This window comes from Monodelphis domestica, chromosome 1 (genome assembly GCF_027887165.1).
Source record: "Monodelphis domestica isolate mMonDom1 chromosome 1, mMonDom1.pri, whole genome shotgun sequence".
NCBI classification, from domain to species: Eukaryota; Metazoa; Chordata; class Mammalia; order Didelphimorphia; family Didelphidae; genus Monodelphis; species Monodelphis domestica.
The window spans coordinates 158,856,553-158,871,869 of NC_077227.1; the positions used below are offsets into that span (position 1 = coordinate 158,856,553).

At 36.3% G+C, this 15,317-nt stretch overlaps 1 protein-coding gene across 7 annotated transcripts in view; it reads left to right on the forward strand.

Annotated features, from left to right (window-relative positions):
- The window catches only part of IQCH (IQ motif containing H), a 359,480-nt gene that overhangs the window by 331,986 nt on the left and 12,177 nt on the right, over nucleotides 1-15,317 (forward strand). For all 7 annotated transcript variants that reach the window (XM_007479608.3, XM_056808700.1, XM_007479609.3 and 4 more), the window contains one exon: nucleotides 1,575-1,697. In XM_007479608.3, coding sequence (XP_007479670.2) covers nucleotides 1,575-1,697 — 123 coding nt within the window. The remainder of the gene's footprint in view (nucleotides 1-1,574; nucleotides 1,698-15,317) is intronic.

Consider the following 15,317-nt stretch of genomic DNA (forward strand, 5'->3'; position numbering starts at 1 on the left):
AAGCTTTACTCTATCCCTTTCTAAGAGGCTGTTCATATGCTATGTATCCTTGGAATTCCATCACATTAAAACACTTATTGATTGGAGGCCCCTAAATGATTTTATCTGAATAGCAAGTAAACCACAGAGGAAAAGGGGAAAGGATGTCCAATTCAGAAAGTCACACTATTATTCCCTGGTGCAATACTACATAGTATCATTTATTCTTATAGTTGGAGTTTTTTTAATCCATTGACTAGATGCCTTTCTATCAAGGTAGAAAAGGAGGAAAAGTATGTATGAGAAACTGGAAACTAATAATCTCTATAGGGGTGACCGGAGAAAAGAGAGAGTCAGTGTCACTGGATAATTAGCCCCAGGGCCATTTCTTTGGTCATAATAGAAGGCGTCTTTAATATAACATTAAAAAATAAACCTGGGGGGGGGGGAAGCTAAGTGGAACAGGGAATAGAGCTCCAGGCCTGGAGTTAGGAGGACCTGGGTTCAAATGTGACCTGAGACACTTTCTAGCTGGAGCAAGTCACTTCACCCTAATTGCCTAACCCTTTGCCACTCTTCTTTCTTAAACTGACACTAGGATAGAAGGTAAGGGTTTTAAAAAATAGAAAAGAAATCTCAGATCTTTTTAGCATCTGCTAGCAGACCCCTTCCTCTACTTTCTACCCACAGCTACCCTGGATCCACAAGCTACTCCAGGTGTCTATTCCATAGAGCATCTCAGAGTCTCTAAGCATCATCCCTGGTTGTGATCCAAATGTTCTATACAAGAGGAATGACTGTCTACACGTCGTGCTTTTCAGATTTATACCTGTCATAAATATCAGTATCAGGAAAACTGAGACCAATAATGCATTACAGTTTGCTAGTCCCTTTATAGCTCATGATAAAAACAGTCTGGTATAGTGGATAGAGAGCCCACCTTGAAGCCAGGAAGACTTGGGTTTGATGCTCACAATGCCTATGTGACCCCAGGCAAATCACTCACCTCTCGGGCTCTGGGCAACCCTCTCCTACCATCAATTGTAGAGAAGGTGCCAGCCTAGCTTCCTCACCCAGGAGCTCCCTGTATCAGGGAAGTCACAGGTCCAGGCCCTATCCCTGTTTCAAGATAACTCAGGGAGGCAAGTAATATCATTACTAGTATCCAAATTCTGTAAGCGAAGAAATCAAAATCCAATGAGATTAAATGTCACATGCCGGGTCACACATCTAAGTCTTCTGACTCCAAAGTTAATGCTCTTCCCACCACAACAGAGCTTCCAAGAACAAACTACATCTGGTGGCCCGCAGAAAATAAAGTGTGTCTGTTTGGGGGCACATTGAAAGGGACTGACAGGCTGCCAGAATCCGAATACTTAATTTGGTTAATGTTGTGTTTTAGACATTTTCAGGAAATATTAAAGGCTATTCAGGCCTTACAATAACTGGACTCTTTGGCAGCCTTCCCAATGGTATCAGCAAGAGGTCTATAAAGAATAATAGCAAAAGAAATGTCCTAAACTCTCCATGAAGGAGCAGACAACAGTTCTGTTTTAAGATCATATTCTCACACCTAATTACATGGTCTTTTCCAGCTTGCTACATCCATTCGCTATGCAGTAGTATCCAGCCAGCTGACACACAGCAACCTCTCCCTAATCTTCCACAGTGTTTTCCTCCAGATGTGTAAGGCCCATGGCATTGCATACGATGTTGAGGTAGGACCAGTGAAAGTTGGCTGATGGCAACTGGGATGGGATGTATGACCTGCTTAAGGCAATTCAAGTCATTTTTTTCATGATTCCTTCACATCTTCTTGAGAAAAAACTCCACGGTCCTTCATTTGTTTTCATGATTTTCAGAAGTATCTGTCCTTTACACTATAATACCTTTATTTTGGGTCATGGGCATGCACAACCAGTAGGGTTATAGTTAAGTGTACTTTTCGCAATTTACATGCACATCTAATGATGCCCATATACCTCAGAAAAACCAAATATTTCAATATAATTGACTGAATACAGAAAGAATGAATCAACTCAGACAGCTACAGTTGGAATTAATTGTTCCGGCTATAGCACACAGCCCCTCAGAATTAAATAGTTTTACTCCCCAAATGACCGAACAGAAACATTTTCTCCAGTGCTCCAAAGGTGCCTAAACTTAACTCTATTTTTTATCAGTCTAAAGGTTATTTGCTCTATTCACTCTAGATTATTCAAAGCAGGGAAGGTATGCTTTGAGGTACATTGTGAAGTCTTCTCACCACCTCCCCCCCAAAAAAGTCACTTTCCCTATTATTGACTAATTATTGAAATCTCATAATTCTATATTTACCCCCTTTGGTTTCAAAGATCTGGCATCTGTTAAAATATAAATTCCTTAGGAAATTTACACCTGAGGCCTCATCATTCATTTGTACCTTTGGATGATTTGAATTTGTCAGATATTTTCTTCAAGTCCTATTTTGAAGGAAAGGAGAGGGAAAAAATGTGGGGGTGGTTCTTAGAAAGTTGAACAGAAGGGATTCCACAGAAGCAGGAAGAAGGTGAAGTTAGGGATACCTAAGAGACCAAAGATAAACTTCAACTATATAGCAATATACCCACCCCTAAGGCAAGCATGTTAAACAGGATTCCCAGAGGAAAGGGGATAAAAAATGGAGTGGGAGAAAAATAGTTGAGAGAGAAGAAACAAAATAAATATTGAAATAGTGCTTTAAGGTTTACAAAGCCCTTCATTTATGTTATCTCATTTAATCCTCACAACAGCCTTGTTTTACTATTACAGATGAAGAAACTGATGCTTGAGTGACCTATACTGATCACACAGATAATTTTCTTGATTCCAAATCCAGAGCTTTTACCCAATGAGCCCAGTTCAGAAAGAAAGAGTGAGAGAAAAAAAAGGGGAAAAATATAGAAGATGTGAAAATTATAAAAAGACAAAGGAAAAGGAAATAATAGAAGTTACTGAAAGTAAGGGAAAAAACATTAAAAGGGAAAGAGATACTAAAATGGTGTGATCATAAATATCTGGCACTAGAAATCTCTTTGTAGGTCCAAAAGTTCTCTAGCTATCTATCATCCATTTTCCCTTCCTTATAAGGTAAATGCTCATGACTTCCTACAATACTATCCCTTAGGAAAACCTATGAATTGGAGGATCCATTTTAAATGAAATGCTTCTTCTAAGTGTCTTTTTAGAACCACCATCATGTTAAGAATTTGCCTAATTAATAAATTATTATTTAAAAAATTAATAAAGCAATTATCTTGCCCAAGTAACTGAACTTCTCTCTTTCAGCCTCAGTTTCCTCATCTATAAAAATGGGAATGATATGACTGGTACCACGTGCCCTATAGGTTTTTTTTTTTTTTGTGAGGCTATAAAGTACTCTGTAAACTTTACAATGCTATTTAAATGTGAGTTAATAATGATGCTGATAAATAACAATAGCAATGAAACCATAGATGTAAATTTTACTATCTCCAAATTGCAGACAAAAAAATGTAAAGTTTTAAGGAAACTAAATAACTTCTATACCTGAATGAATAGTTGATCTGTGGCAGAGTTGGTTTTGTAAGTGTGTGTGTGTATGTCTGTATTTGTTTTTGTTTTTGTTTTTCCATTTGAATAAGTTTATTTAGTCTGTATGTCTGTATTGTTACCATAATTCCACTGTAACTTCCACTATGTATGTTTTTCATTATCCCTGGGACCATGCTGTTGCCCAGTAAACTCCTCCCCACTCAGCTGCTGGCACTAACCAGCTTTTTACCTGCTCCAATTCAGCTTTATCAGGACAGCTTGTGGCCAAAGAAAAGGCAAAAATCACAGAGATCAAAGCAGATTGCATTCCTCTAATCATGAAGAAAACCTCTCCCATACAGGTATCAGAAAGGATGTATATATAGATTGTTAGAGGCTTTTGAAGATGGAGATAACTTTCCAGAAATACACATGGCCCAATATCCATTGGATATGAGAGGAAAGAAAAAAATGGCCAATGCGTTGTCCATTCAGAAGGACGCAGAGGGGGAAATTAAATATGATGCAATTGCTCTACAAGAACAAAGGACAAGTCAATAAATGACCAGGTTCCCAAAGAAATTATGAATGTGATTGTCCCAGACCTGCAAAGACCTGACAAAGAAACTATTAAAGAAATTACAGAAAAGACACAAGTAGCCCTAGAGAAATTTGTCTCAAGAAGGTCGTTGCAGCTATGTCAGAACCATTGATAAATTTACCCCAGCTCAGTACATCTAGCTTGCATCATATCAGCAAGAAGTGGCTTTCAACCCTGGAGCTAAGCAAAGCGTTATTTGGATGGTGGAAATGTAAAAAAGATCCAAAGGAGCCTCTGTGATTCAAAATTAATAAGTAACCATGTTGTTAGCCATCTGTGTTAACTTGAGAGGCCTTGAATTAAAGGGTACAATTAAGTGATACCAGAAATAAAAATAGAAAGGGGCAGAACCCAGAAGAGTCCATTTTCTCTATGTAAGATCATTTCCACTGCTCATAATGTGCTGGTTCCATTCTTTTGAAGAAACATCAAATGACTTTTTTTCCTCTCCAAAGCCTCAATCAAAGAGCAATGTGAACTTACAACTGATGAGTTTTCTCTTGGAAAGTGAATTCACTGAGATTGGGTTCAGCCCTGGTGAGTTTTCATTTCTACCAACTAGATTGAAGCTACAGCAATCCTCCCATTGATCCTTAAACTAAATGAACCCTATAATGGCTGCCAGGTAATGAAAAGCATCACTTTGGTGTGTGTTGTGTTATGTGAATGGATAGATGGATGATATATGTGTGTGTGAGTATTCATACAGTATATGTATGAATGTACCAATGGCTTCTGGGGCAGGATTGTACTTATCTATGTAGGCAAATTCATAGTCCATTATGTGATGTGATTTGATGGGTCTTCCCTGCCCTCCTCCACCATCTCTCTCCACCATCAGCTGCCATCATGCAGCTATGTTGTAATGGCATTAACAGTCAAGCAATTGATTCAAATTCCAAAATGCATTCTGTTACTTGGAGAAATCACTTAATTTCTCTTGACTTTCCATTTCCTCGCCTGTCAGATGAGGGCTTTGAGCTCTGAGGTTTCATGTTGCTCTGGAACCTATCTTTTTATGCCTGAAGTTTCTGAATAAATTAGAGCATTAAAGGCATGCATGGCAGAGGTGCAGAAAAGACTACATTTTCCCAAATACTAGATCCAAAATAGAAACAAACAGGCATTGGGAAAAGGATTCCCTTTCCCATAAAACCCCATGTGAGCTCAAAATAGGTCGTTTGATGTATGAATAATTGTGGTCTATGTCAAGTTTATGGCCATGGAGGGAAATAGACATGTCTAAGAACTCAAGAGTTCTTTAGCATCTTTGATAGCCTCACAGAGCCAAGGAACTGAGACATCTTGGCTATGGAAACTATTACAACTATGCCTGTGGATGTGAGCAGCAAATAGAACCCAGAGTAAGCCAAGTCAAGAGTGCTATCAGAGCTATAGACCAAGAAATAGGCGATCAACTAAATATAGACTTGACCCTTCAATGAAACCTTCATCTTCAGCCCTGAGACACATCCTGACATAGAAGAATTCTGCTGAGACTTTATCTGGATTCGGACAATGCTTAAGTTACAAGTTATTCTGAAGGAAAGGGGCAATGGAAGCCTGTTTTCTTTTGCCTTACTCTTCACTTCTGTACAGATGAAATGTTTGACCGTTTCAGAGTTGTTCTTTACTTGGATCTGTTAGCATATTGCATACCTAGACCTGAGTTAACAAAGTTCCCAGTTTTCTAATTGGTTAGGGAAGAAATAAGCCAAATAAGCAAACTTAACATTTTCAAATCACCAGGGAGCAAACAGTTCTCAAAAGAAAAATTGCACACTGCTTAGAATCATATGGAAGATTGCTTTGAGTCACTAATAATTAGGGAAATACAAATCAAAACAGCTCTTGGGTTTTACCTCACACCTGGAAAGCTGACAAAGATAACAAAAGATGTAAATAGTCAATGTGGAGGGGCTAAAGCAAGACAATTACATTAATAAGCTGTTGGTGAAACAGTGAACTAGTCTAATCATACTGGAAAACAATTTGGAACTATTCTGAAAAAGTAACCAAGATGTCCACACCTTTTGACCTAGAGTTCCCATTGCTATCATGTACGCAGAGCAGGTCCAAGAAAGTAGAGCCCATTTACAGCAAATCATTCACAACAGCAATTTTTGTAGTACCAAAGAACTGGAAACAAATAGATGCCCATTGACTACAGAGGTTCTAAATAAATCATGGCACATGAATATAATAGAATATTATGGCATCATAAAAAAGACCAAATATGAAAAATTATGAGAAGCCTGGGAATACTTACATAAACTATTGCAAAGTAGGTACAAGAAAATAATACACATTGTGTGTATTAGCTACAACAATGTAAATGTAAAGAATAAAAGAAATTGAAATCTTAGGGACACAGGATATTGAATGCATTGCCAGCTTATATTGAACAGTTGATGTGTTGGTTTTTTCTCTCTTTTTAAAAATTCATTGTTATAAGAGATGGCTTATCTATCCCCTCATAGGCAAGGAGGGAGGGACATATTCAGAAATAAAAGTAATACAGAAAAAAGAAAGATATCAATACAATAAAAAAACTCTACATGGTTTGAAATTAAGTACACAAGGGTTGACAGCTGATTAAATCTATAATCTATCAGGAGTTTATCCAGGATTAAAATTGATGTTTTAGGTCAAGGTTTTACTGTATATTTTTAAAATACATGCTAACTCCTAAAACATGTAAGCTCTTTGAGAGTATGGATGCTTCCTTTGTATCTTTGTTTCCTGAGCATCAAGCACAGTGCCTGGCAGGTAATAGGAATATAATAAATACATGCTGATTGAAGGTCGCCTGTACTAGCACTGCAGGAATCCAGACTTCTTTTCCTTTTATGCCAGAGTTACTAGATTGGCAGACTGAGGAATGTTATAAATATCACTTCAACTAGATTTTAGTAAATGATTTGCCAGTTTTGTTCCAGCTGTTTATTGTGGAAAAGATGTAAAGAGATGGTCTAGGGCAGGTCTCCAACTTTTGATTGCATATAGCCATAGGTTAAAAAAAAATTGAGCACCCCCTAATATGTATACTTTAAGCTATTTCCTAATTATAGTCATGTATTATTATGCTAAAAATTACACCAAAATAGACTTTTTAAAAGAATAAGATAAAGATTAAATACTTAATCCTTGTCAATAGGAAGTCTCTGAAGTTTTTTTAGTAGGGGAGAGACTAGTTTAGAAAATCACTTTGACAACTGTGAGGGATGGATTAGAGAGGTGGAGAGAATTAAGTGCAAGGAGAAGAGTTAATTTATTGCAATAGTTCAGGTATGAAAAAGAATGAGAAGTAGAAAATAACACCAAGATTGCAAAACTGAGTAACTAGAAAGATGGTGGAACCCTCAACAGAAACAGGAAAGTTTGGAAGAAGGTTGGGATTGGGAGGAAAGATAATATAAAATCTGATACATATTGGGGGTAGCTAAATGGATTGAGAACCAGGCCTAGAGACAGGATGTCCTAGGTTCAAATCTGGCCTCAGATACTTCCTAGCTTTGTGACCCTGGGCAAGTCACTTGACCCCCATTGTCTAGCCCTTACTGCTCTTCTGCCTTAGAACCAATACACAGTATTGATTCTAAGATGGGAGGTAAGGGCTTAAAAAAATTTTTTTAATCTGATATATATTGCAAACTTTTACAACTCACTCTGTCCCACCCAGAATGAAAAAAGGATGGAGAGGAGAAGAAAAGCATGGTTCTTAACTACCCAATCACTGCCCTAGACTGCTTTCAATGCCATGAAGTGATCTAAGAAATAGAGGATGAGTGTGTTGGGCAGATAGGAGGCAGGTTCTAATGATACCTGTGCAACTGTAGCTAGGGGTGCCCAGGTAGAGGTAAATTTAAAAACTACCCTGAGGGTAAGATGCATAGTGCAAAATTAAGGATTCTGGGAACTTGCACAATGGAAGGAGAGGTTAGAGTCGGGGTGGTGGAAATTAGGAGATAAGAATGGGTACAGTAGGAAATGAACCCTGGGATTGGCTGTTAGTAGAAGGCTAGGAAGTGATTCATCTTCCTACTTTCTGATTAGCTGATCATATATCCCTTGGGGTTAGGCCATGATTCTTTGGGATTAGAACCTAGCCTCCATTTTGGAAAAAAAACTGGTCCAGATCATAGAGGAAGTGAATTCTGTACTGAATGAATGGCCAGCCCCCAAAAGTGATTGCCATGAATAGTTTCATGCCAACGAGAAAGAATGTTTCTAGTTGAGTGTTCCAGGATGCTCTGCTTGACCCAGAGTTATCATTTTTTTCCATGAATTGGATACAGGTATGGATGAAATGCTTATCAAATGTGCAAATAACACAACAGGTATCATACCAGACAATATCAGAGACATGAACTCAAGCTTTAATGGATTAAAACATTGATTATAATCTAATAAAATTAAAGGTTATAAATATAAAGTCTAATGGTTGGTGGCCAGACATCGGGTCACTTGAAAAAGATCTCAGGATTTTAGTGTACCACAAATTCAATGATGTGATGTGATAGCCAAAAAATCAAATGTGATATGAGACTATATTAAGAAAGGTAGCCTCAAGGATTAGGAAAATGCTAGTCCTAAAATACCCGTCCCTGATTAGGGGAATGTAATCCCAGACAACAGAATGAGGATTGGTGGGGGAAGTTATAAAGAGGCGGATTTAGGCTTCATGTAAGGGGAAATAAAATATTAAATAAGGAGTTTTCTGACAAGTAGTACTATGCAAAAATAGAATGGGATACATAGATAGGTAGTTGGTTCCCATTCTCTAGAGGTCTGAGAATCAAGGAGAAATGAACACTTGTCTGTTAAGTGTAGAAAGAATTCAGGAATAATTTGAACTAGATGGCGATGGAGGTCCATTACAATTCTGAGATTCTATGATTTTGTAACTTTGAGAATAATAACTTCAGGGATATTCTTGATTTGGCTGAAATCAAAAGTCTGACTTTATGCTATGCCATCCAAAAGAATGCCCAGTAAGATCAGGAGTGAAAAAAGGATACCAATTATCACCAATAACATTTAACACAGAATTAGAAATGCTTGCAATAGCAATAAGAGAAGAAAAAGAAACTGAAGAAATCAGAAAAGGCAAACTATCTCTTTTTGCAGATGATATGATGGTATATGTGGAAAATCCTAGAGATCCAACTAAAAAGTTAGTTGAAATGATTAGTAATTTTAATAAAGTAGCAGGATATAAAACATTTACACATAAATCATCAGCATTTTTATATATTGCTAACAAAGTTTTACAAGAAGAGATATAAAGAAATACCCCATTTAAAATGACCACAGATAAAATAAAATACCTGGGAATATACCTGCCAAAATGAACTCAGGAACTACATGAACATAATCATAAAACACTTTTTACACAAATAAAGTCAGATCTAAATAACTGAAGAAACATTATTTGTTTATGTATTGGCAGAGCCAATAAAATTAAAATTATAATCTTACCTAAAATAATCTACTTATTCAATGCCATCCTAATTAAATTAACAAAAAAATATCTTATTGAGGTAGAAAAATAGTAAGATTCATTTGGAAGAACAAAAACTCAGAATAGCAAAAGAATTAATGAAAACATAAAAGGAGGTCTAGTAGTACTAGATTTCAAACTATTATAAAGTAGTAATTATCAAAACTATCTGGTACTGACTAAGAAATAGAAGGATAGAGCAATGGAATAGAACAGACACACAACAACCAATAGTAAAAGATTACAGTAACTTTGTATTTGACAAAATTGTAGATCTAGGCTACTTGGATAAGAAATCACTATTTGGCAAAAATTTCTGGGACAAATGGAAAATGGTTTGACAGAAACTAGGTATAAACCAATATGTTACAATATTCACTAAAATATAACAAAAATGTGGTGATGGAGTACTATGGGATATAAGAAATGATGAGCAGGATGATTTCAAAAAGAGCTGGAAAAACCTACATGAACAGATACAGAGGGAAATCATCAGAACCAGGGAAACATTGTACACAAGTAACAGCAATATAATGATCCAGGACTTCTGACAAAGAATGCTATCCACCTTCAATGAAAGAAATGTTGGAGATGAAATAATGCTAATTTTCATTTAGTTCATCTGTGTTTTTATTTTGGGGATGTGGTTTTATGAGTATTTTCTTAAAACAGTGGCCAATATGGAAATATGTTTTGCATGACAATATATGTATAACCCAGATTATATTGCTTACCATCCCTGAGAGGGATGAGAGAAGGGAGATAGGGAAACAATTTGGATCTTATAAGTTCAGAAAATGTATATTAAAAATTGTTACTGCATGTAATTGGGAAAATTAAATATTGAACGATAAAAAGATAAGCTCAGAATGGGCAATGATCTAGACATAAAAGGAGATATCATAAGCAAATTAGAATAATAAGGAACATATTACCTGTCAGATTTATGGATAGAAGAAGAATTTATGAGTAAGAGAAGGAGAACATTGTGAAATATATAATGTATAATTATGGGTACATTAAATTTAAAATATTTTTACAAATGTTGCCAAGATTATAAGGAAAGCAGAAAGTTGGGGAAAATTACTCATAGTCTTTCGAATAGAGGTCTCATATCTGAAATATATAGGAAACTTCATCAAATTCATGAGAATCAGAGTCATCTCCTAATTGGTAAGTGGGCAAAAGATATGAACAGACAATTTTCAGATGAAGAAATCAAATGTATATATGAAAACATGAAAAAATGTTCTAAATTACTATGGATTATAAACCAAAACAATTCAGAGATATCATCTCATACCCATCAGATTGGCTAAAATGCAAAAAGGGCAAAATGACATATGTTGGAGGGAATGTGGAAAAGTGGGGACCCCAAAACACTATTGGTGGAACTATGGACTGATACATCCATTTTGAAGAGCAATTTGGATTATGCTAAGAGTACTATAAGACTATTTAGATTCTTAGTCCTGGGTCTACTTCCCAAGGATATCAGGAAAAAAGGAAAAGTATCCATGTTTCTAAAATATTTATAGGAGCTCTTTTTGTGGGGACAAAGAACTGGAAATTGAGAGGATGCCCATCAGTTTGGAAATGGTTAAACAGATTATGTTATATGATTGTGATGGAATACTACTGCACCATAAGAAAATATGAGTAGATTAATTTTTTTTAAATCTTGGAAAGAACTACTGAGATAATGAAGAGTAAAACAAGTAGAACCAAAAGAGCATTCTATATAGCTATAGATTTAATATGTGATGGATAACTTGTGAATGTTCACTGTCAGAAAATGCCATTCTAGGGGAGGTGGAGTCAAAATGGTGGCATAGAGGCAGCAAAGTTCAGACCTCTGAAAACCCTTCCTTACCGATTACAAACTAAATGTTCCTAGGGGACTGAAAATCAAACCTAACAAGACATAGCTAAGGAACCCTCCTGCTGCACTCAACTTAAAAGCTACGCCCGGAAAAGTCAGAATTCGAGAACACTTGGATTTAAGGGGAATGAAGAAGGAAGGTCTCGGGACCCCTCCCCCACCTAGAGCGCTAAGCCTCCATTGGCAGCTGGAACCTCTGAGTGGGCAAGGTTGCTGGTCTGGAGGGAGTACCTTGCAGGCAAAGCTGTGCCAGGCTCAGAGCGTTGAACACAGGCAGTGGGGAAGCAGTTAGAGGAGAAGCGCAGAGCATAGAGTGGGCAGCCTAGTTGAAGCAGTGGAGACACTCCATATTGCCCCCCCCTTCTGAGGTTTTGGCCTCAGGGCACCTCCAGCTCAAACCAGCTGAACTTAACCCCATCAAAGCTTTCAGAGGGCAGGGAAGCTCAAGCTCCAACACCCCTCACCCCCGGATTGTGCTGAGAGATTTGCTGATAAATATCCGAAGGCAAAGGCTGAGGAAAAGCTCAAAACCACACACAAAAAAATGAGAAGGGCAAGAGCACAGGCAACTGCAGGGAGTAAAGAAGGGGTGAATTATAAGCAAACAACAGAAAAAGAAAAAAAAGAAATTACAATCAACAGCTTCTATATGGGCAATGAACAAAGAGCAAACAGAACAGAGAAGGATGAGGGAACATCAAGCAAAACAAACAAACAAACAAACAAACAAACCCCAGCAAACTGGATACAGGCTTTGGAAGAACTAAAAATACAATCCAAAACACAATTAAGAAAGGCTGAAGACAACTGGGAAAAGAACTTAAAAAGCAAGATAAGTCATCTGGAAACAGAAAACAGTGTCTTGAAAGCCAAGATTAATCAAACTTGAAAATGAGGCAACGAAGATGAAAGATGACCTCAAAAGAAAATCAGACCAGAAGGAAAAGGATGACCAAAAAGCCAAGGATAAAATGCAGTCGTTAAAAACCAGAATACAACAATCAGAAGCAAATGACTTCACAAGGCAGCAGGACACTATAAAACAAAATGAAAAGAATGAAAAAATTGAGGAAAATATGAAGTATCTCATTCACAAAACAGAAGATTTAGAAAATAGTTCCAGGAGAGATAAATTAAGAATCATTGGTCTACTGGAAGACCATGACAAAAGAAAAGCCTGGACATGATACTACAGGAAATTATTCAAGAAAACTGCCCCGATATTCTAAGAAAAGAGGGAAAAGTGGAGACTGAAAGACTCTACAGATCACCTCCTGTATTTAGTCCCCAACTGACAACACTCAGGAATGTTATAGATAAATTAATGAACTATCAGACCAAGGAAAAAATATTACAAGCTGCCAAGAAGAAGTCATTCAGATACCATGGAACCACAGTGAGGATAACACAGGATCTGGCTGCATCTACACTGAAAAGACCAAAAGTCATGGAATATGATATTCTGGAAAGCAAGGGAACTAGGTCTACAACCAAAAATCAATTACCCAGCAAAATTGACTATAATCTTACAGAGGAAAGTATGGTCATCTAACAAAATACAATAATTGCAAGCATTTGTAAATAAAAGACCAGATGTGAACCTAAAATCTGATGCCCAAACACAGAACTCAAAAGAATAATAAAAAAGTAATTAAGAAAGTGGGAAAAAAGAAAAACAAAAAAAATGTTTTTTTAAGAGACCCAATAAGTCAAAATGATATGTATCCCTGTAAGAAAAGAGGTCATTGGTAACTCTTAAAAATTATTATTATCACCTGGGCAGCTAGAAGAATTACACTTAGAGGGAACAGTGACAAAATGTATAGGATGAAATAAGACATAAATAGGTATATAGATATATGTATGTATATAAATATATATATACATATACAACTAGAGCTTTAAAAAGAGGTTAATACTAAAAGAAAGGGGGAAAAAGAGGGTAAATTTATATGTCACAAAGAAGCTCATGGTGGACATTGAGAACATCAATACACTGGAAGGGTAAAGAAGTTGGAGATAGGTAATACTCAACCTTTACGTGCATTGAAATTGACTCAAAGAGGGAAGAACAATTAAATACGCTGGGGCAGAGAATTGATTTGAGCCCTATATAAAATTATAAGGGTAACAAATGGACTAGTAGGGAGGGAAGCAATACAAGGGAGGGAGGGAGTGGGGGGGTAGTTTAAAAAGACTGTAAAGAAAATAAGAGGGGAATAAGAAGTGAGGGGGGTAGAAAGGGAAGTAAAATAAGGGTGGGAATTAGGGGGGCTGATTAAAAACAAAACATTGGTGTAGAAGGAAATAGTGAAAGAAGAAAAGGCAGGACTAGGAGTAGAAATCAAAATGCTGGGAAATACATATCTGGTAATTATAACTCTGAATGTGAATGGAATGAACTCAGCTATAAAACACAAGTGAATAGCAGAGTAGATTAGGAACCAAAACTCTACCATATGCTGTCTACAAGAAACACACATGAGGAAGACAGACATGCATAGGGTAAAAGTAAGAGGATGGAGCCAAATCTATTGGGCATCAACTGATTAAAAAAAAAAGGAAGGAGTCACAATCATGATATCTGACAAAGCCAAAGTAAAAACAGATCTAGTTAAAAGATATAGGGAAGCCAATTACATCCTGATAAAAGTCAGTATAGACAACGAGGAAACATCAGTACTCAACATGTATGCACCAAATGGCACATCATCCAAATTTCTAAAGGAGAAACTAGTGGAGCTCAAAGATGAAATAGAAAAAAACTATACTAGTGGGAGACCTGAACTATCCAAATCAAATCAAAAAATAAATGAGAAAGAGGTAAGAGAATTGAATGAAATCTTAGAAAAATCAGAGTTAATAGATATAAGGAGAAAAATAAATAGGGACAAAAAGAAATATACCTTCCTTTCAGCAGCACATGGTACATTCACAAAAATTTACCATGTACTAGGGCATAAAAACATTGCAAACAAGTACAAAAGAGCAGAAATAATAAATACAACCTTCTCAGATCACAATGCAATGAAAATAATAATTAGTAAGGGTACATGGAAAGGCAAATAAAAAATAAATTGGAAATTAAGCAATATGATTCTCCAAAATCGGTTAAAGGACAAATCATAGAAACAATAATGTCATTGAAGAAAATGACAATGATGAGACAACCTTTCAAAATCTATGGGATGCAGCCAAAGCAGTACTCAGAGGGAAATTTATATCCTTGAGTTAATATATTAACAAATTAGAGAGGGCAGAGATCAATTAATTGGGCATGGAAATTTTAAAAAATAGAAAGTGAACAAATTAAAAATCCTAAGATGAAGACTAAATTAGAGATCCTAAAAATCAAAGGAGAAATTAAAAAAGTTGAAAGTCGAAGAACTATTGAATTAATAAATAAGACTAGAAGCTGGTACTTTGAAAAAACAAATAAAATAGACAAAGTACTGGTCAACCTAAATAAAGGAAAGAAGAAAACCAAATTGACAGTATCCAAGATGAAAAGGAGACCTCACCTTTAATGAAGAGGAAATTAAGGCAATCATTAAAAACTATTATGACCAATTATATGGCAATAAATATGGCAATCTAGGTGATATGGATGAATATTTACAAAAATATAAATTTCCTAGACTAACAGAGGAAGAAATAGACTACCTAAACAATCCCATATCAATAAAAGAAATTGAACAAGCCATCAAAGAACTCCCTAAGAAAAAATCCCCAAGTCCAGATGGATTCCCAAATGAATCCTATCAAACATTCAAAGAACAACTAATCCCAATATTATACAAACTATTTGACAGAATAAGCAA